This window comes from Mesoplodon bidens (assembly GCF_964165515.1).
Source record: "Mesoplodon bidens genome assembly, chromosome: 15".
NCBI lineage: Eukaryota > Metazoa > Chordata > Mammalia > Artiodactyla > Ziphiidae > Mesoplodon > Mesoplodon bidens.
Window position 1 is genome coordinate 54,200,402 of NC_138171.1, and position 22,015 is coordinate 54,222,416.

At 46.5% G+C, this 22,015-nt stretch overlaps 1 protein-coding gene across 3 annotated transcripts in view; it reads right to left on the minus strand.

Moving 5' to 3' along the window:
• Positions 1-22,015, minus strand: part of BMERB1 (bMERB domain containing 1) — a 133,829-nt gene that overhangs the window by 23,753 nt on the left and 88,061 nt on the right. For all 3 annotated transcript variants that reach the window (XM_081256355.1, XM_081256357.1, XM_081256356.1), the window contains exon 3: positions 4,239-4,312. In XM_081256355.1, coding sequence (XP_081112481.1) covers positions 4,239-4,312 — 74 coding nt within the window. The remainder of the gene's footprint in view (positions 1-4,238; positions 4,313-22,015) is intronic.

A 22,015-nucleotide genomic window follows, 5' to 3' on the forward strand; every position in this document is an offset into this window, starting at 1 on the left:
CTTCCAGGCACCACCCACCTATCTAGGGACACACTTTTTTTTTGCCATCATCACCCACCTACTTGCCAACTTTATCCCCTGCTGGCATCACACACCTGATTCCTAGCATCTTCATGTGCTTGCCGATGTGACCCTCCAACTTGCTTCTCATCTATCTCCTCCAGCACATCTCCTTAGCCCAGGCCACCATCAGCTCTCCCTGGATCATGCCATGACCTCCTAACTGGTTTCCCTGGCCTGTAGACCCTATCACAACTGTGAGCCCTTGCCATAGAATCAGACAGTCGTGGCTTAATGCCCCAGCTCCTCCCCTTCCTAGCTGTGTGAGTCTGGGCACATTCCTCAACCTCTCTGAGCATCCAGTTTCTCAACACAGATAATCATAAAGTTGTTGCAAATTTTAAGAGAGAGAAATCAAGTAAAACACTAGGCGCACAGCCTGGTGGATAGTAAGAGTTCATGAACAGTCAGCTGCTACTATTATAGGCTATTATTTTACATAGTCACTGTTGTTTTAATGATTAAGTGCCCTCTAGGTTAAACATTTACCAAAGGAGGTACAAAAGAAATGAACACTTATTTAATGAAGGGAAAGCAAGTCGCATAGCACAAGTGTGCAAAATGTAAGTGCTTACTAAATTGGAGCAATTATCATTGTATTTGTATTACCGTGAGCTTTACATTTTTATTTAATCTGGTTTCTCAGCCTTGGTGCTATTGATATTTGAGACTGGATCATTCTCTGTCATGGGAGCTGTGCTGTGCACTGTAGGATGCTGAGCATCATCCCTGGCCTCTACCCACTAGATGCTGGTAGCAGCCCCCTCTCTTAGTTGTGACAACCAAGCCTGTCTCCAGACATGGCCCATGTCTCCTGGGAGGCCCAACTCACCCCTGCTTGAGAACCACTATTAATTCTTTCCAACAACCCTATGAGGGAAACACTATTTTTATGTCCAAGGGGAGGGTATCATGGCCTCTACAGCCAGGTCTAAGCATCCCCAGCCCTGAGGGGGCAGTGGTGGCAGTGGAGGTGAGGTGAGGCATCTTGGCTTGTTCTTGAGAAGCCCTGAAGGCAGGGAGGGCTCCAGGTGTTCTCTCTCATCACAGTCTGGTAAATTATTTTCTGACCCTGGCTGGAGAAACATGATTTTCTTGGCCATTCGGTGTTCTCTTTACTCAATATTTTTATTGATAAATTGCCGGGAGCATCATTTTGTTTCCCTCTAAACTCAGCTAAATCCATCTAGAAACCTGGCACTGGCCCAAGGAATGCACAGAAAGGCTCTTAACAAGGAGTCAGAGGAGAAGGTGGGGAGAGGTGAGCAGGAAAGGCAGGAGAGGAAAGGGAACTTTAATATCTGAATTCCTGCACAGAAGTGATTGGGAAGATGCAGTTTCCCAGCAGAGTCAATGGACCTGCCATTGATGACCTGGGCTCTGTTGCTAAGTGGCCCTATGACCTTGTGTGTTTCCCAGCGGGACAGTTGATGGCATTTCAAGTAGAACTTGTTCTTCAGGGGGACTGTCCCCTCCATGCAGGGTTAGCGTTCCTGGCTTCCGCCCATTGAGTGTCAGTACCGATCTCATCTTTATTTAAACTTTTGGTATATATTTTTGCATGAATTTTGGTATTTTAAATATTGCATGAAAATATGATTACTGAATTTTTCTTGTTCCAGCTGAGCGCCTTGTTCTCCTACCCTAGTCCCAGTCCTGGTTAGTCATGCAGCCCAGGCACTGTGTCAACCAAAGACCCCCACCCCCAGCCATTTCCCACCCATTTCCTACCCATGCTCTAGAGGCTGCCACAGCCCCTGGTGGAGCCCCTGTGGCCTGAGGAGGCCTTGGCTGGCCTGGTGGCCACACACTCGTGTCTCCTTTGTCTCAGTGGCACCTAAGTGTCCTGCTGAGCCAACAGTGGACTCTGGGAATCCTTCCTCTCAAGAGGGAGACGTCAGTCCATGTTGGGACCATCATAGTCCCCTGGGAAGTTGAAAATTGGGACACAGAGCCCCGAGAGTTTGGCTCTTGTGGGGGAAAATCATGGAAGGGAGATGAGGTTGTAACCAAGCTGCACCCTGTGGGGTCTTCCTGGGACAGACTCCTCCCCCATATCCTCTGCTGTAGCTCTTCTCTGAAGTCCCTAGATAACAGTATCTGATGCACATTTCCTGAGTTGTTTTACAGATGCTAAAACCCCCACCAAATGGAAGATGTTAACTACTTGATGAGCACAGAGCCCCCAGGCCTCCCGGAGCCTGAGGATTCATGTTAACCGCCCCCCCGCCAACCACCGCTGTGTGACACCACCCTGTTGCCTCACCATCCACCAATCGGAGAATTGTACATGAGCTGATCACATACCCTGGGATGCCCCTCCCACACCTGGCCTTTAAAAATGCTTTGCTGAAACCCATGGAGGAGTTTGGGCGTTTTGAGCACTAGCTGTCCTGGACTCCTTGTTTGGCCCTGCTATAAACGCTGCACTTTCTTTCACCACGACCCGGTGTCAGTACATTGGCTTTACAGCCTGTGGGCAAGCAGACCCAAGTTGGGTTTGGTAACAAAGTGGCCTTGCTTGGCTCATGTGCTATAGAGGGAGAAAATGGAACATGCTCCAAAATGGAGAGTAAGAGAGAAAGAGACAGAGAGAGAGAGAGGGAGAGAGAAAGAGAGAGCAAGGGCCAAAGAACATTCCACAGCTTTCCTGTTTTTGGTTCTTGACCCTTGTGAGTTGGGCTGAGCTTCCTGCTTGTTTGAGAGTAAATAGTACGTCCTTGCCACCCCTAATTTCATTTGGAAATACGTTATTTGGGAATAGGGTCTTTGTGGATGCAATCAGTTAAGATGAGGTCATACTCATTGGGTCAGCCCTTAATCCAATGACTGGTGTGTCCTTATAAGGAGAGGAGATGACACACAGAGAAACACAAAGAGAGGAAGGCTACACAAAGACAGAGGCAGAGACTGGAATAAGGCAGCTACAAGCCAAGGAACAAGGACTGATGGGAACCACCAGAAGCTGGAAGAGGCAAAGAGGGATTCTCTGTTCCAGCCTTTGGAGGGAGCATGGTCGTGCTGACACTTTGATTTCGGACTTCTGGTTTCTTTCAAAGAATAAAGTTCTGTTGTTTTAAGACACTAAGTTTGTGGGAACTTGTCAGGGCAGCCTTAGCAAACTAATACGATAATGCCCGCAGGCTCCAGGAGTCTCCGCAGTCCTTCAGTAACTGACCGTTTTGTGTTTACATAAGCTTCGATGGGTTTTTATATCTTTCAACTAAATGATCCCTCGGAGGAGTATAAAATGAGAGACTTGGCCCAGTGGCTCTCAGCCCTGACTGCCCATCACAACTATGTGAGAAGCTTGTAAACATGACCAACGCCAGGGCCCCACGCTAATCAAATGGAAGTTTCCAGTGGGTAGTGTCTGGACTTGGCTATTTCCCCCCGCCTCATTCTATTTTTTTCTGGCCACACTGCAGGGCTTGCGGGATCTTAGTTCCCTGACCAGGGATTGAACCTGCGGCCATGGCAGTGAAAGCTCTGAGTCCTGACCACTGAGAAGAAATGTGTTTGGTTAATGATAATAATAATAGTAATAATAATAATAGTAATAATAATAATGGCACTTATTTATTACGCACTCACTATAAGATGGGAACTGTGTTAAGTACTTTACATGTGTCACCCCTCGGTCAGTCTCACAACAATCCTTTGAGGTAGATAGCATGATTGTCCCAGTTTACAGACGAAGAAACCAAGTTATAGTGAAGTAACTTGCCCAAGGTCACATCATTAATAAGTGACAGATCTAGGTTGGACTCCAAAGTCAGAGCTCGTAACCACCATACTCTACCTGTTCCCAAACAGGAAAACAAGAGTAATCATTGCTAATATTTACTGGACTTTTTGGACCAGCTATCAAGCTAAGCACGTGGCTTGTGTTGTTTCATTTATCGCAGTGAGATTTATTATACCCAACGAGTTAGGTACTATTACTATTCCTACCTCATTTTCAGAGGAAGAGAAGTTGAGTCTCAGAGAGATAATGTGACTTGCCCAAGGTCAAGGAGGTGGTCAGAATTAGGACTTGAACCCGGGTCTGCCCGATGCAGAGTTTGAACCACGTGATCAGGGAGCAAGCACTGCGTTGCAACAATGAGGCTGCATTAGGGCCTTCCAGACGGGGGCTCTGAGCAGCTGGTTCATGAGGTGGGGTCCCCCATGGTTACCTGGGATGGCGACCAAGTTCTGCAGCTCCTGCTTCAAGTCCATGATGTCGTTGCAGAGCTGGATGTCATCCATCCTGGGGAAAGAGGACAGTGCACAACAGCAGGTTACATCAACAGAACATTCTACACCCTGAGCACCACCCTGGTTTCAACAAAGAGGGCTAATGGGGGAGTTTTGTCCTCTGTAAAGCCCACACATGCTCTTTAGAAGTTTTACACCAAAAGTAAACAAAAACAACAAAACAAACTGCCCTTTATCCCATGACTTAGAAATGATCAATCACAGTTAATAACACCCTGATAGAGTTCCTTCCAGTCTTCCCATGCCCGGCTTTTGTTGGCATACGTGAGAGACTTCATGCTGTGGGTTCAGTGTTTTCCTTTTTCACCTACGTGAAAAGCTTTTAAACGTTACAGAAATTCACCACATAGACAGAAAATCTCCCTCTATCCTTCAGAGAAAACCACTGTCAGTGGTTTGTTATCTATTCCTCCAGATTGAAAAAAATGTTTATGCTTATACTACCAAAGATGACACTATCATTCACGCACAAAAAAACGTTTTGCAATTTGCTGTTTTTAAAGGTTTTTTTTTTTTTAATGTTTATTTGGTTGTGCCGGGTCTTAATTGCGGCATGCACGTGGGATCTAGTTCCCTGACCAGGAATTGAACCCAGGCCCCCTGCATTGGGAGCACAGAGTCTTATCCACTGCGCCACCAGGGAAGTCCCACAATTTGCTTTTTTTTAACTTAATGATATGTCTTGGGCATCTTTCCATGTCAGGATATGCACATCTCATTTTTAATGACTATATAATATTCCATTATATCGATATACAGTGATTTATTTAACCATTCCCCCCATTCATAGGTATTAGACTTATTTCCAGATATATTCTAGGATAGATTCCTAGAAATAAAGAAATTCCTAGCTAAGTCAATTACCAGAAATGCAATTGAAGGGTTAAGTGACATGAACATTTTAATAGGAATTTCCAAACTGTCCTTCAGAGGGACCGTGCATGACATGCCCACCAACAGTGTGAAAGGAAGCTCACCCCTATAATCTCAGCAATTGGGTTGCATATACAATGTTGCATTATGTATTTCATGTGTGTGTGTTGCAATATTAACTCATCTTACTGTAAACAACATTTGTAATGGCTGCCTGGAATTTCACCAAGTAGATTTATCAGAGCAGTTTTAATTATGCCCTTATTTATTTATTTTTTTTGCCACACTGCACGGCTGTGGGATCTTAGTTCCCTCACCAGGGATCAAACCCTGGTCCTGGCAGTGAGAGCACCAAGTGCTACTGGACTCCCAGGGAATTCCCTATGCCTTTATCTTGATTACTTAGGTGGGCTTTTTGAGTTGTTTGTTTGTGTTATTTTAGCCGCGTTAGGATGAACATGGATTCACCTAAGGCTTTTCTTTCGTGTTGGATTATTTGGGGTGGGGGCTACTGATTTTCAGAAGTAAAACCACTGAGTACAAAGGGTATGACATGTCTATGACCATTGAGACGTATTTCCAAATAGCTTCCCCATGGGGTGTGTGTGTGCCTTCATTCTGCATGTCTTTATTGAGCACTTACTACATTCACCAATGACATAGGCTCCAGGGATGCACCAGCTCCCCTGCCCTCATGAACTGAAATTTAATCAGGAGAGACAGAGGGTGAACACAAATACAACAGAACGTCAGATGCTCCGAAGAAGAGTGAAGCAGGTGAGGGGATGGAGTGGACCACTTTGGACACATCAACCTTCTGTCCCAGGAAGAGATGGAGGAAAGTGGGAATATTCTCAAAAGGCTCAACTGAGTCTGCAGAGCAAGTAGGGGCAGGACCAGGACCAGAAATCGATTTGTCTGAATCCACTGATCTTTCTGCCTCCTTCCTTGACGTCTTCGCCAAGAACCTGATCTCCATTCAGAAGTGCCATCCACAGACCAGCTTGGGGCCCCCTGCCCTGCCCGTGTGACCCCCAGCATCCCAGCTTTCAGGACGAGTGGCAGTAATGTCTCGCTTCAGCCTGCATCTCCTGCTCCTGTTGCCAGGGGCAGGCACTCCAAGCGCTTGTCAAACCCTGCCCTGAAATGTCCTAGCAGGTGGCAGCTGCCACAAATGAGCTTGGGGGCTTTGCCAGAAGGGTACATGCTGTTCCCCTGGGTTCCTGTCTGCGATCCTTCAACCGGAGGTGCTCCAGAATCCTTTTCCACATCTAGCGTGGAGATGAGGCTCCATCAGTGGTTCTTGAGGATGATTTTGGTCCCTGGGGGCATTTGGCAATGTCTGGAGACATATTTGTTGTTACCGCTAGGTATGTGGGGGGATTGCTACTGGCATCTAGTGGGTAGAGTCCAGGGATGTTCCAAAGCATCCTACAATGCACAGGGCAGCCCGTCTCAGTAGAGAATTACCTGGTTCAAAATGCCAATCATGATGAAGTTGAGAAATCTTGGGTTATAACTACAGAATTGACACAGGTACCTGATAGGTACTTTTTGAAAGATGAGAGAAGGAAAGATGATAAAAGAACAGAAGAGCGACAGGTAATGTTAGAAGCAAGAGTATTGGCACCAAACATCTCTAGTTCTAAGGGGCCGTGTGCCAGAAATTCTTCTCTGAGTCTAACTTTCCTCATCTTTGAAATAGGAACTATAATAGTACAGCTTTCTAGGATTATTATGCATGTCAGGCACTGAGCACGTGTCTGGGACATACACAGTACAATGCTCAGTAAATCATATCTGTTGCTATTATTAGCCATTAGAAAGAGGCAGGGGGGAAAAGAAAGAGAAAAGGAAGCTGGATAAGCAGGGTATTTGACAAATACAGCTAACGCTCAACCTTAAAACAACTTTTAAAAATTATATTCCTCTGTATAAATTTTTTTTTTTTTTTTTTTTTTATAAATTTATTTATTTATTTTTGGCTGCGTTGGGTCTTCGTTGCTGCGTGCAGGCTTTCTCTAGTTGTGGCGAGCGGGGGCTACTCTTCATTGCGGTGCGCGGGCTTCTCATTGCAGTGGCTTCTCTCTTTTTTTTCTGCGGTACGCGGGCCTCTCACCGCTGTGGCCTCTCCCGCTGCGGAGCACAGGCTCCGGACGCGCAGGCTCAGCGGCCATGGCCCACGGGCCCAGCCGCTCCACGGCATGTGGGATCTTCCCGGACTGGGGCACGAACCTGTGTCCCCTGCATCGGCAGGCGGACTCCCAACCACTGCGCCACCAGGGAAGCCCTGTATAAAATTTTTTAATAAAATTTTTAAAATAAAATTCTTATCTGATTGCAGAACAGATTCCTGATCATTGTAGAAATTTTGGAAAATACAAACAAGTACGAAGAAGGAACCTAAGATTACACATAACCTTGATCCACGTGCACCAGAGGCCACTGTTCCACTCCGAGTGTTTGGGTGACTTTCACACCAGTCTTCTTCCTACATGTAAACCAGGTGTGGTGGGCTTGCCCTGGGGGGTCTTCACCCTTCACCCTTTGTCCATCTCGAAACTGCACTTAGCATGTTTTGAGTCCTCCCAAGCACATCCAAATTCACCCCCCATTAAAAAGCAAGGTGAAATTCTTGTGACGCTCTCACAGACAGGCATGCGTCAGAACCCCATTAAGATTCCTAGTAGATAGCACTGTTGTTTTCCTCAGATTTTTCTCGTCACCAGCTTTCCATCCCTTCTCTTTCTCTCTCTTCCTCTTCCACACGCCTCGTGGTCCTCGGATCTGTCACCTACAAATTGGCACTTGCCATCTCCCTCTACAAGGATTAAGTTATGAGCCGCTGCAGCTGCTGACCTTCGACACCCCCTGAAAGGAGTTCAGGGTAGAGGTCAGAAATGAAGCACTCTGTGCTCTGGGAAAAACTGGCAGAACAGGTCTTCAGGTAGTTGCATATTTTCAGGAGATGATTTTATGAGCCCAATCTTGCATCTCCTCGCATCTAGAAAAGCACTAAAATCCTTCATGGTGACGTCTGCTCCTCGTGGCTAGCAGTAACTCTCACGAGACTAGCAGAAACCTTCTGCAAAAAATATGTGCTTGACTGCATGTACTCCCCCTTCACCAAAATCACATATATACTGACCTTCCCCCCTACCTCTTTGGAGCAGTTTCTCAGAGCTATCTGAAACGCTGTCTCCCGGGCCATAGTCTTCATTTTGCCCCCAATAAATCTTAACTCACAACTCTCACGTTGTGCTTTTTTAGGTTTGTTTCAGTGGACAGATACCAAGCAATTCACCTCTGGTCTTCAAGTTACAAATCCCAGGTGGCAAAACCAAAGCCTGGTGGTTCCCTGAACATCCCCAGGAAAGGAGCTTGCTTCCCCCAACCTCCACCCAATCTGTCTATCTGGGAATTTACCTAAACAAAAATCAGGCTGGAAGATGGAGGGACGGGCTCCACCATTAAGGGAAACAAAAAGTCAACGTTTATTGAGCATTTGCTTTCTGTGCATAAACTCACTTAAGTCCTCATGGCAGTCCTGAGAGAGGTGTTGTTTTTATCTCCATTTTTACAGACAAGGAAATGGAAGTTAAGCGATGTGACCAAAGTCCCACCCTGGTATGTGGCCACTGGGATTCAGCCCAAGCTCGCGGGCGCTCTTGACCACTTCACCATGGTCTCTCCTCTCACGTGGCTGCAGGAGTTGAGGCTGACACTGAACTGACCTTCGTTCTGCCCCTTCCTCCCATAGCCCTGATCTGTTTAGGAGGCAATGTCTCCAGCTCCTTTCGGTGAGACAGGCTGGGACCTGAGACCTGGACCCTTTGCTGCAATGCTTGCACCTGGACACACGTCTCCTCAAGCAACAGATACAAAGAAACTAGAAGGGGCTAGAAATAACTGCTCGCACAAGCACGCCTGTGCAGTCGTAGTCGGGGCAATTATGAACAATAAGATACAGAAAGGCCACAAACCAACTGCCAGTTTCTCCATTCCTTCCGTTTCTCCAACTGCCATTTCTCTTTTGTGGAGAGCAAAAGTAGGGCACTGTGCATGATCCCTGCACACTGTGCCACCAAGGGGGTGGGCAGATCACCTAAGCCACCCCCCCAGCCCAACCCACCAATCTGCCCCCACCCTCACCCTATTTAAAGAACCAGCTTGCCAGCCCTTGGAGAGCAAGCACGGGCACCTGTTTCTTGTTTTCCTTCCCTCATGCTGCACGAGGCCCAATAAAGCCCTGCCTGAATTCCTCATCTGGCCTCTTATCAATTTCTATTGATTAAAAAGCCCAAGGACCCAGGTCGGTAACAACAGAAGCCAGTTGTCTTAGTCTGTTCAGGCTACTATAACAAAAATACCATGGACTGGGTGGCTTAAACAACAAACATTGATTTCTCATAGTTCTGAAGGACTGGGAAGTCCAAGATCAAGCTGTCAGCTAGTCCCGTTCCTGGTGAGGACTGCAGACGGCTTTCTTCCTATAGCCTCACATGTTGGAGAAAGAGATCTTCTCTCTGGGGTCTCTTTTATAAGGGCACTAATCCCATTCATGAAAGCTCCACCCTCACGACCTTAATCACCTCCCAAAGGCTTCACCTCTAAAGACCACCACAGTGGAGATTAGGGCTTCAACAAACGAATTTGTGGGGGGGGAGGGGAGGGACACATTTAGCCCATAGCACCAGTCATGGCAGTCCCATTTGCCTCTGCCAGACATCTACTTTCCCAGGCTTCCTGGCAGCTAGAGGTAGACATGAGACCCACTTTGGGGCAACGAGAGGTAAGAGGAAGTCTTCTTGGGTGGGAGGGGCGGTTCTGGGGAAGATAAGATTTGAGTCTTGGGTGCTATCCCCTCATACTCCTGAAGCTGCTATAGCCACTGTGGTGAGGATGGCATAGGGAAGCGAGGAAAGAGCCAGACTTTTGATGACATCCTTGAGCTACCCCACTGATACCGAATTAATTGAAGATACTATTGGGAGTTTCCTGGTGACCTAGTGGTTAGGATTCCAGGCTTTCACTGCCACGGCCTGGTGGGGGAACTGAGATCCTGCAGGTCATGAGGTGTGGCCAAAAAAAAAAAAAAGTCCAAGACACTATCAATCAGATGTTCTGTTACATGCAGCTGAAGACAGTTTCACTGATACATGTATGTGGACATGTGTCTTTTGAAAAATATTGGAATCATACATTTTTATTGACAGCCTTTTTTTTTTTTGGCAGTGCTGCATGTTAGGCAGGATCCCAGTTCCCTGACCAGGGATCGAACCCGTGCCCCCTGCAGTGGAAGCACAGAGTCTTAACAAGTGGACCACCAGGGAAGTCCCAATATGTGCATTTTTAATAAAAACAGGATCAAAATAAACATTCATATGCCTTGCACACTGTGAACATTACATCATGATTGATTGTCCAATGCCATTAAATAATATAATTCAAAAAACATTTAAACCGTTTGTGCAAAGCACTTTTGAAGCTTGGCTGGAACTTCCAATAAGCCCCATTAGTCCAGTTCTCTGCACAAATAGTGCTGAACCCTGGAAATCAAACTGCTCCTGCCAGCTGGTTCTAGAGAGAGAGATGTCATCTCTGAGAAACTGACTGATGCAGGAAGGAAAAGACAGTCAGTCCGTGTCATTATGCATCTTAACCTTTCATGCTGGGACGATGGAGAAAATTGGTCATTTTACCAGCTTTGGGCGGGGAGAGGTGAATAGGCTCTGTCAGAATAATAGCGTTGCTGTTTTACAAGATTTCTTTGAAAATGACATGGTGTGGAGCCTAATGGAAACCCAGCAGAGACCAAGATGTGAAGGCAGAAGCAGACTGATGGAGGAAAGGGTTGACTTTTTAAGAAAATATTTATTCGGCTTCTTCTTCTGTAAGTTGTGGATGCGGTGGACTTCTTGGGATGGGTGAGAAGAAATAACATCTGGTCTTATAGGTGGAATGCTGGTCTGGGATGTGCAGCCTGGAGCTCAGTCTCACCATAAACCTCCTCTATGACTAAAGGGAAAATTCTGTTTTCCTATACACTCTTCACTTGTGACACCAAATGCATGGGTTTTCTCAAACCAGGCAATTCTCCAGTTCTTGGTGGACACCAACTGGGTGTCCTGCCATTTAACTCCATTCTGATACTCACTGCCTGGAGGTAACATAGACCCAACAGGTTAAGGGCTCAGTCTCATAAGACTGCCCCTGATGCAGATGCCAATGGCAAGTCTGCACCACTTATACTTCTGACCAACTGGCTATGAATTGGTGGTTCCCGTGACCCCCTCTCCCAGGTTCAATAATTTGCCAGGACTGCTCATAAAACTCAGAATAACATTTACTTACATTCAGTAGCTTATTATAAAGGATATTTTAAAAGGTACAGATGAACAGCTAGAAGAAAGATACATAGGGCAAGGTATGGGGAAGGGTGTGGAGTTTCCAGGCCCTCCCCGGGTGGGCCACCCTCCCATCACCTCCGTGTGTTCACCAACCCAGAAGCTCTCCGAACATCACACTTAAGAGGTGTTTATGAGGGTTCATCAGGTAGGCGTGATCAATTATTAACTCAATCTCCAGCCCCTCCTCCTCCCCAGAGAATGCAGAGGTGGAGCTGAAAGTTCCAAGCTTCTAATCATGCCTTGGTATTTCTGGGGACCAGCCCCCATCCTAAAGCCACCTAGGGACTCCAGCCACCAGGCATCTAACTTGCACACGAAAAGACACTCATCACTCTGGAAATTCCCAGGGTCTTAGAAGCTCTTGTGTCAAGGAACAAATAGTAGAACAAAAAATGCTCCTAGCACCCCTATCGCTCAGAAAATTACAAAAGTTTCAGGAGCTCTGTGCCAAGAATGGGGTCAAATACCAAATATATTTCTTATTAAACCATAATGACGGGACTTCCCTGGTGGTACAGTGCTTCCGTGCTTCCGACGCAGGGGGTGTGGGTTTGATCCCTGGTAGGGGAACCAAGATGTCACAAGCCACTCAGAGCAGCCAAAAAAATCCCTAACTAAACCATAATGACTCTTGACAAATCATTTCTCTCCCCACACCTCTGTTTCCTCAGATATAGGATGAGGGGTTTCAAGGATCCTGGGAGCCCTGTTCTGCTAGCATTTAGAGGTGATAACTTGCTTTAGACCCTGCCAGACCCGAGTGCGGGTATCAGTTCCACCGCTGACCGGCTGTACAACTTGGGTGAGTCCTTTCACTGCTTTCATTGGTCTCAGTGCTCTCACTGTTGAAAAGGAATCATACCTTTGTCTTGGGGTCGTATGAGAATGAAATAACCTTATCTGTGTAGAGCAGGCAGCCCTATGCTTAGCACATACATAGTAGGTGCAAAGGAAAGGCTACTTCTGTCCACCCTTCTGCCCTGGGTAAGGAGGTGAGCAGCTAGGCTGCCAGCTGGCAGACACTCCTGAAAACTCTTAGCCAACATTCGTGCATCAAAGAATGAATCTCGGGGCTTCCCTGGTGGCGCAGTGGTTGAGAGTCCGCCTGCCGATGCAGGGGACACGGGTTCATGCCCAGGTCAGGGAAGATCCCACATTCCGCGGAGCGGCTGGGCCCGTGAGCCATGGCTGCTGTGCCTGCGCGTCCGGAGCCTGTGCTCCGCAACGGCAGAGGCCACAACAGTGAGAGGCCTGCGTAATGCAAAAAAAAAAAAAAAAGAATGAATCTCACTTTCTGTGCTACTTCAATTTCCTCCAACCTAATGGCACTGAGATGATGAGTGTGTTTGTTTGTTTGGCGTTCATGGATTAATGAGCTTAAACGCTGTCCCTGGGGGAGAATAAGTGTTGAGACGTCTCCAGGGAGACCCTGGGCTCAGTCATCTCTCAGCATCACGCTGGGGGCCAAGCGACCAGAGAGATACCTGCCACACGGGCTCAGGCGACACATCCGTGAAAGGGACACCTTTATGACACGTCACAGAAGGCCTGTTTTCTCCCCGTGGCACATTTATGGTCTGCGTGTTAACTGGCTTCTCCCTTGATTGCAACCAGACCCTCATCTGGGAGCAGACACGGTTCCTAAAACAATGTCACCTCCCTCAAGCATGGATTACTCTTCTCTCCCCCAGGTTTTTCTAGATCATCTCTGTTTGGATTCAAGAAAATTACTAATACTGAGAAACTCATCAAGCTGAACTCTTGGGGTTTGTGCCCTTTTCTGTGTGTATGCTGCATGTCAATTACAAGTTTCCCTGAAAAAATTACCAACAATATTTTTTGCTTTTGTTTTAGACCTAAAAGGGTACTTTTGGTCTCTTAAAAATTATACACATATTAAAGACAGCCTCCCTGTAAAAATGTCAAACAACACAGAAGTATAGTCATAGCTGGCATTTATTAATGTTTTCATACTATGGGCACCAGATTCTGGGCTAAGCATTTTATAAAAATCATCTCAATTAACTCACACAGCAACCCTAGCAGGTGAGTATTATCATTATCATCCCTTGGATGGTGTTAGGAACTTGCTCAAGGCCACAGAGTAAGTAATCGGAACTTGAACCCAGGCAGTCTGACCTCTCAGGTGGGAATGTTAGAGAACTCTTGACCGAAACCACCGGCTTTGGCCAGGCCTCGCTTGCCTGAGTTCTCTCACAGCAGGAGGTCCCAATAAGGAACATGGTGCTGCCACCAAAATCTAACGGGAGAATTCAGGAGGGGCCAAAAGAGGGAGGAGACAACCAACCTCCCAGAGTCCTTTGCGCTGGAATCCATCTTGGCGGAGAGAGACGCGTGCCACCAGGAAGGACCCTGAGTCAGACCAACGGGCCAAGCAAGATGACCGGCCGGAGACAACCGGAAACTAACCCCATCACCATAAAACCCGAGGCTGAGAGGCACGTGGCACAGCAGTTCTCCTGGGTTCCCTTACCTGCTGCTCTCCCCTCGGGCGCCCCTTCCCAATAAAGTCTCTTGCTTTGTCAGCCTGTGTGTCTTCTGGGACAATTAGTTTCCTAGTGTTAGACGAGAGCCCACTCTCGAGCCCTGGAAGGGGTCCCCCTTCCTGCAACAGGAATATCAAAGTCCCATCTCATATGGTGGTTGGAGTTCAGGGAAGATAGAGACCAGAGTAGTTTGGGGGAAGGTTTCTCAGTGCCACGTATGGGAGGGGCACAGCCTGGAGGGTCACAGAGAAGGCTCCCAGGCGCTCAGGCAGAGGGGGCAGCTCAAACACTGACTGTAGAAAGGAGTGTGATATCAGTATTATGTGACAGGGAAGAGTCCACTGAAATACTGGTGACATACAGGTCTTGGTTATGAAGGACTTGACATGGGAGCCATCTTAGGTTCTAGAGTGAGAGCATGGCAGGGCTATGTGTCTATGAAAGCCAGTTTGGCAGACATGGTGACCAGTATGTACACAGCAAGGAGAAAGAGCATCCTCACTCTGAACTTTCTGTTTAAGGTGCTCAAGGGACTTCCTGGAAGTTGTGTTTGCTCTTGAATCTCCAGTGGGGTCAACAAACTATGGCCCATGGGCCAAACCTGACTCCCTGCCTGCTTTGTTGAAGAAGTAAGAATGGTTTTCACATTTTTAAATGGTTGGAAAAAAATCAAAAGAAGAAGAACATTACTGGACACATGAAAATTCTATGAAATTCAAAGTTCAGTGTCTATAAAAAATGTTTTATTAGAACACAGCTGTGCCTGTTCATTTACCTACCGTCTGTGGCTGATTTCACCCTACAATGGCTGAGTTGAGTAATGATGACGGAGACCATATGGCCCAAAGTCTAAAATTTTCACTAGCTGGCCCTTTATAGGAAAATTTCATCCTGATCCTAATCTTTGGGGAAAAAATTTGGAAAGTAATCAGAGACTAACCGAGTTCTTGGAGCTGGAAGAGCTCTCACCTTATACGGATGAAGAAGTAAATGCCCAGAGAGGGGAATATTGATCACTGAGTCATTGATTTGCTGAGTTGTCCAATAAATCAATCATCTAGACAACCTAGATGATTATTGACAGCCTACTATGTGTGGGCTTCCTGCCTCAATTTTCACTTCTGAGAGACATCAGTAATCAAGCTGGCTAAGGTTCCTGGCCACGGGGTGGGCCCACGGGGCTCTCAACCACCTGACGCTTTGACTGAGGGCCCAGCCTGCTTTCTCCTCTGGGCACCACTGGGGGATTAAGCTGTGCGCAGTGAATATGAGGTCAGCCAACAGATTTCCTGCAGCACCTGCTAATGTGATCTGGCAGTTTCTGCTAGGGCATTTGTCCTTCACATCCTTCCCTTCACTAAGGACATACTAATTTTTGTGATTTCATGTATTTTCTACTTTTATTCCTCCAACCTCTTGCCAAGAAGAATGCTTAGACTGAGACACGTTAAGTCATCCCCTTGGATGGCTCAGCAAGCTGTGAAGGGTTCTGGTCCTGGGTTTCCCTAATCCTAGCCCTGAGGCTCTCGGCTGAGTGGTCCACAAAGAATTAAAGATGTGGACAAAGATTAAACTCCAAACAGGTAAGACAGAGAGAGGAAGGGAGAGGGAAAAATGAAAAGGAGGATGAGGAGGGGGGAGGGGAAGGAGGGGGGAAGAGAGAAGGGGGAGGAAAGAGAGGAGAAGAGAGAAGAGAAAAGGAAACACCACGAATGTCCAACAATAGGGCATCAGTTACGTATATTACTTTCCAACGATACAAGGAAGAACTCTGCAACCGTTTAAAAGTTATTGCTGGACGGGACTTCCCTGGTGGTGCAGGGGTTAAGACTCCGCACTTCCAATGCAGGGGCCCGGGTTTGATCCCTGATCAAGGAACTAGATCTCACATGCATGCCACAACTAAGGAGCCCGCCTGCCGCAACTAAGACCCAGTGCAACCAAATAAATAAATAAAAGTTATTGCTGGCCAGGCTGCAGTGTTTTCTCAAGAGGACCCCAGGAGAAAATACAACCAACACATAATGGATGTGGTAAGACACGAAGGGTTCCCAGAGTCAACAAACAAAAACAGAGGATGCCCAGTTATAGTCGGATTTCAGATAAATATGGAATCATTTTTAGCGTAAGAATGCCACGTGTGATATTTGGAACATGCCTATCCTAAAAAACAATCTGTCATTGATCTGAAATTCAGATCTAACCAGATGTCCTGCGTCTTCTCTGCAATCCTACAAGAAGAGGGAGGCCAGACTCTGGATTTCAGCCTTATCACCTAAACTGTCGTTAGCCCAGGGGGCCTGCTCTGTGCAGGGCAGGAGGGAAATCTCCTTCAGCCACAAAGGTTAGAATAGTGGCCTCATCTCCCAGCCTGGTCCCTCTCTGTTCTCCCTGGACGGTCCTCCGTTGACAAGTTCGAAGTGATATGGGAATTTGAGAAGACACAGGAGAAATAGCAAATACGGCCAATGGACTGATAAGAGTAGAAAACTGGGGACAATGTGGAAACATATGTCAGGGGCCTTGAAAACATTTAAACTCTAGTCTAGTGATTCAATTTCTAGGATTTCATCCTAGGGAGATAATTAAGGGCAACATAAACACTTAGCTATGATTATGTGCAACAGAGCCTTGTTTGCAATAGCAAAACACTGGAAGCAACATAATTGTCAACAATAACAGAGGGCCGCTTAAATAAAGGATGGGATGTGTGCATAACGAAATTCTACCCAGGTATTAAAAATGATGCTCAAAAGAGATGTTATTGATACAAGAGAATAAACCATATCAAAAAGTGGTTAAGAAATGTTAGGATCCAATTTTGCAAAATACAGATGCTTAGAAAAAAGACAGGAAGACTTCATTCAAAATGTTACATTTGATTATTTTGAGGGATTTTTTTTTTTTTTTGACTGCGCCACGCAGCTTGTGGGATCTTAGTTCCCTGACCAGGGATTGAACACATGCCCTCGACAGTAAAAGTGCAGAGTCCTAACCACTGGACCACCAGGGAATTCTCTTGAAGTAATTTTTATTTCCTTCATCGGCTTCTCTGTATTTTACATTTTTGTTTGTTTTTTTCAACATGCATGTATTATCTGGATGATTTTTAAAGTTTTTTGTTTTAAATTACCATGGGCCACTCCACGGCTGGTCACTATAGCTGCAGCAGAAGGCCCTCTGTGCCCTTGTCTCTCGAGCCTCATTTCTAGCCATAGAGCCTGCATTTCGGGCTAGCAGCCCGCCTGCATGCCTGTGTGATCCCAACATGCACCCTTCAAGCCTTTGCTCCCTTCAATGCATCCCTCAAGCAGAACACCTTTGTTTCAGTCTAATTCCTATGCAGCCTTCAGGATGGCCCCAGCATCTCCTTCCAGAGTCTTCCTGATGCTCCCAGGCTGCATCACGTCCTCTTCCTTCAGCTGCACAGCCCCTCACCCCCTTGATAATCATCTGGACACTTGTGTTTCTCCCTAAATAGACTGCACCCTTTAAGGGGCTTTGCCTCTTCGCTCTGTGATTCTAGCACGTCACACATGCCTGACACATCGCATTAAATACGTGATGAAGAGAGGAAGGCAAGCTGGCTGGCGGGCACAGAGGAGGACACACTGTCCTGGACATTTATTGAAACAAGGCCTCAAGACTGCAAGTGCAGATGGAAAATTCTCAAATCCCATGATAGAGACCCCAACAGGGTAATAGCATCTATCAAAGGCGGTGAGTCATCCCCAGAGAAATCCAATTAAACATCCGTATTTCAAGTGATCCTGCTCTGCATTCTGCTATCAATACCATTTCTATTCTGAGCTCTCTCAGCATTTGGGCCTCCTGTGCCTTCCATTGTCTGATCCCTGCTGAGTTCCTGCCAGAGCGACCATGTCTTCTCCCCCAAACCTTCCCTCCCACTCCCAAGTTCATCCTTCTTTCCTGCTGACACTAACAAAAGCTAACATGCATTTGAGCAGTTCCCAGGGGTTAGGAACGGGGTCCAGCTCCATCTCTTTAAATCCTCACTATCTATAGGGCAGGTATTATCATTCTCAACGTTATAAAAGGCTCAGAGTGGTTAAGTACATCACCCAAGATCACACAGCTGGCAAGGGATGAAGGCAAGATTTGAAAGAAGACAGTTTGACTCCAGAGCCCTGACAATCACCACTACGACCAACTGCCTAGAAATGTCACCCAGATGTACCAGGTTGTCCCCTTCTACCCTAGTACCCCCATCCTTTGCCCCGTTCTTGCTGTCAGGGGCCTTTTAAAATACTTTCAACCACTGGCCATTCCAAAATGTGAGCTTTCTTGGGCGATGGGTTTAGCCCCATCCCATAATTTCCATTAGCCGTCAAATCTACCTCAATATTTTAAAGTGTTTTTGAAAAAATAAACCAAAATGAATAAACATCAAAATGTTTTTGAGATGGGCAATAGACATTTTCCCCAGTTTTGTATAAAGTTCAAGTAAAAAAAAAAAAAATCTTGGGAGAAAATCAGGTGATTTTTATTGATCTCTACCACACAATCAATAAAAAACTGTGGGCCTGCTATTGGAAATGCAGCCTTCAGATAAATCCCGATTCCTCCTTGTGATCCGACTGCTGGCTGGAAGCGGCTCCTATATAGGAATTCTAAAGTTGTCATTCCTTTCATCTGAGCATCTAACGACAGAAGGAAAAAATCTTAGAAACACAATCTGCAAACCCCAAGCCCCAGGAAAGGCTCCCCGCCCCAAAGGGAGCCTGTGGATTTTGCAGCACTGTCCATACTCTTAGCTTAGCCCTGCTCCTCCTATGAAAACACCGAGCACCCCTCTGTAAGCCCTGGATTATCTACAATCACCACCCACAATTTCCCTTAGACTCACTGCACCATCAAAAGCAGATCTGCTTTTGACGATAAGCACATTGACATTTAAATCACCCTCATGTTTATTCAGCACGAGTGATTAGTGGCCTTCTTTGTATGGAAGCAATATCCCAGGGCTTGGCAAACCACAAAGAAACAACAAGTTTCCTCTGCTGGATCCTCTAAAACCAGGACAGGGCAGGAGTGTAAACAGTGGTGCTCTGGCAAATATTTAACGACTGGCTGGGAGTCGGGGAGGGAGGGAGAAGCCTTGGTTTGTGTCATTTGCGAATATCCATGGTGTAAATAGTCCCACCATGGCAGGTTTGGCAAGATTCCTGAATATCATTGGCTAGACCCGACAGGTGGGCAAATTGGAGAATGCCTCTTTAACATTATTTTTTTTTAAGTATTTTGTTGATTTTTTTAGTTTTTATTTATTTATTTATTTATGTATTTTTATTTGGTTGCACTAGGTCTCAGTTGCGGCAGGCAGGCTGCTTCATTGCAGCTTGCTGGCTCCTTAGTTGCGGCACACAGGCTCCTTAGTTGTGGCATGCATGTGGGATCTAGTTCCCTGACCAGGGATCAAACCCTGGTCCCCTGCACTGGGAGAGCAGAGTTTTATCCACTGCACCACCAGGGAAGTCCTTAACATTCTTTAAATATTAATTCAACACTTATTTAAAAGAGAAGCTGAGTGCTGTATGGGGTAAAGGTTATCGGTGGCGATGATGGTGATGATGATGATGATATGATGATAATGATGATTTTAGCTACTGTTTATTTAGAATTTACTGTGTGATAGGCATTAAGTGCTTTATACAGATTATCCCAGTTAATTTTTACATGGGTTTTAACAACCCTTCAAGGTGGATACTATGTGATCATCTCTCTTTTATAGATGAAGATCCTGCAGCTTCTAGAGTTTAAGTGGCTCAACCAGAATCACACAGCCAGTTAATTGGTGGCGCCAGGATGCTAATCTAAGTAGCGCCACCACAGTGCACAGGTTAAAGTAGTGAGAAGTCTCTCCTTTACTATTCCAAGAAGTCTCTCCTTTACTGTTCCAAGAAATTCAGCTCTGACACCAATTCAGCATAATCCTCTTCAAAAATACAAAAGTCCTGTAGATAGCATGACTCACTCTATTTAGAAGGCTGTTTACAGACCATCTCCTGTTACATAATGACGAATGACCCTTGGGAGTGCAACGGAGCAGGACCCTATGGGGCCTTCCCAGGACAGGACCCCTCCCCCACCCCATGACCTCCACCTGCTTTTTTTTTTGCGGTACGTGGGCCTCTCACTGTTGTGGCCTCTCCCGTTGCGGAGCACAGGCTCCGGAAACACAGACTCAGCGGCCACGGCTCATGGGCCTAGCCGCTCCGCGGCATGTGGGATCTTCCCGGACCGGGGCACGAACCCATGTCCCCTGCATCAGCAGGCGGACCCTCAACCACTGTGCCACCAGGGAAGCCCTCCACCTGCTTCTTGTTTGTAGTAAAACTTTAGCCTCCTAGGCCTTCCCCAAGTTCCAAAGAATAAACTTAGAGAAGTGAGAAAATGCAGAAACAAAGGAAAACAAGTCAAGACAAAATAATCATAGTTTAGCCATTAAACAAAGTCAAGAACCTTTAGTTCCTTCTCAAGGGCTCTAGATAATATCCTGAGCCATGTCCTTGAGCTGTTTTGCAGATACTGGAACCCCCACCAGGTGGAAGACGTTAACTCTACGCTGCCCACAAGCCTGTAGACCCCAGATTGGTGGGAACAAGAAGGTTGATGATGTTGACTCCCGATTACCTCACCACCAATCAGAAGAAGGTCCACAAGCTGATCATGTACCCCACAACCACCGTCCCTCACCCTGTCTTTAAAAACCTTTCCCTGAAAGCCATCAGAGAGTTCGGGTCTTTTAAGCACTAGCTGGCCTGGACCCCTTGCTTGGCGTTTGCAGTAAATGCTCCACTTTCCTTCACCATGACCTGGTGTCAGTAGATTGGCTTCACTGCATGCAAGTGAGCAGACCCAAGTTGGGTTTGGTAACAGAGGAAGTTTCGCTTTTATAACGGACAAAAGTTAGAATTTTTGGTTGCTTAACACCCAAACTCTAGTTTTGGGGGAACCCTTCATTGTGTCAGTCCTCATTAGAGAAGTTAAAAAAGGGAGCACTCCCTCTTCCCCACACTCCCCTAACCAGAAGATCCTGCCCAAGACCACTGAGCAAATGACACAGAGATGAAAGGACGGTGAGGCTGGATCTGTGATGTCCAGCAACAATGGCTGTGGCATCCTGGCCAGGCTGGTCCTGTGGCTAGCCTCTGGAGCTCTCTGGATTCCTACCCATTTTCCAAGCCTGGCCCTTAAGACTACCTTGGGTTCTATGAGCCCTCCTCCCACCCTACCCCACCCCTAGCCTTCCCGTAAATCTTTTTCTTTGCTTGAGTCAGGCAGCATTGATTTCTGTTTTTTGCAGCCAATTACCCTAACTGAAACAAGCTTCTCTCCCAAGTAGCTCCTGCCTCTGAGGGAAGTGCTGCTGGGGACAACTTTCTCCATCTTATGTCACTTTAGTGAGTCTGAAGATACCTGGACACCTGGCTAGCTTGCCCCTTAATTCAATTCTGGACAGAAAGATATCAGCAAGAGGGTATTACGAAGGGCTTAGGATAAGATTTGGGATTGTGTTAGGTGCTTTGGGGGATGGTTTAAAGGAAGTGGGCATTTACTCTGGATTGGATGTCATCAGGAAGTGGGGGGAATTCTCTGATAGGGCATCTTAATTCTTAGCCATAAAGTGAGAAGAACAGAGTGAGGCTAAAGCTGCGATTGGTAAAGAAGCAGCTGCAGTCGCTCAGATGAACCAGGATATGGAGATGTTTGGTCATTTTTATGGTTTGGACAATGTTCACAACTTATTCACTTTCAGACATACTTGTGAAGTTGTCTTGTCTTGGTCTTGATCTATCTCGGTCTTAGAATGGCCTCATCTGGTACTAGCAATCTGCAAAATTGTTTATGTCCAACAGAACACCTTGGCCTAGAGAAGAGCTA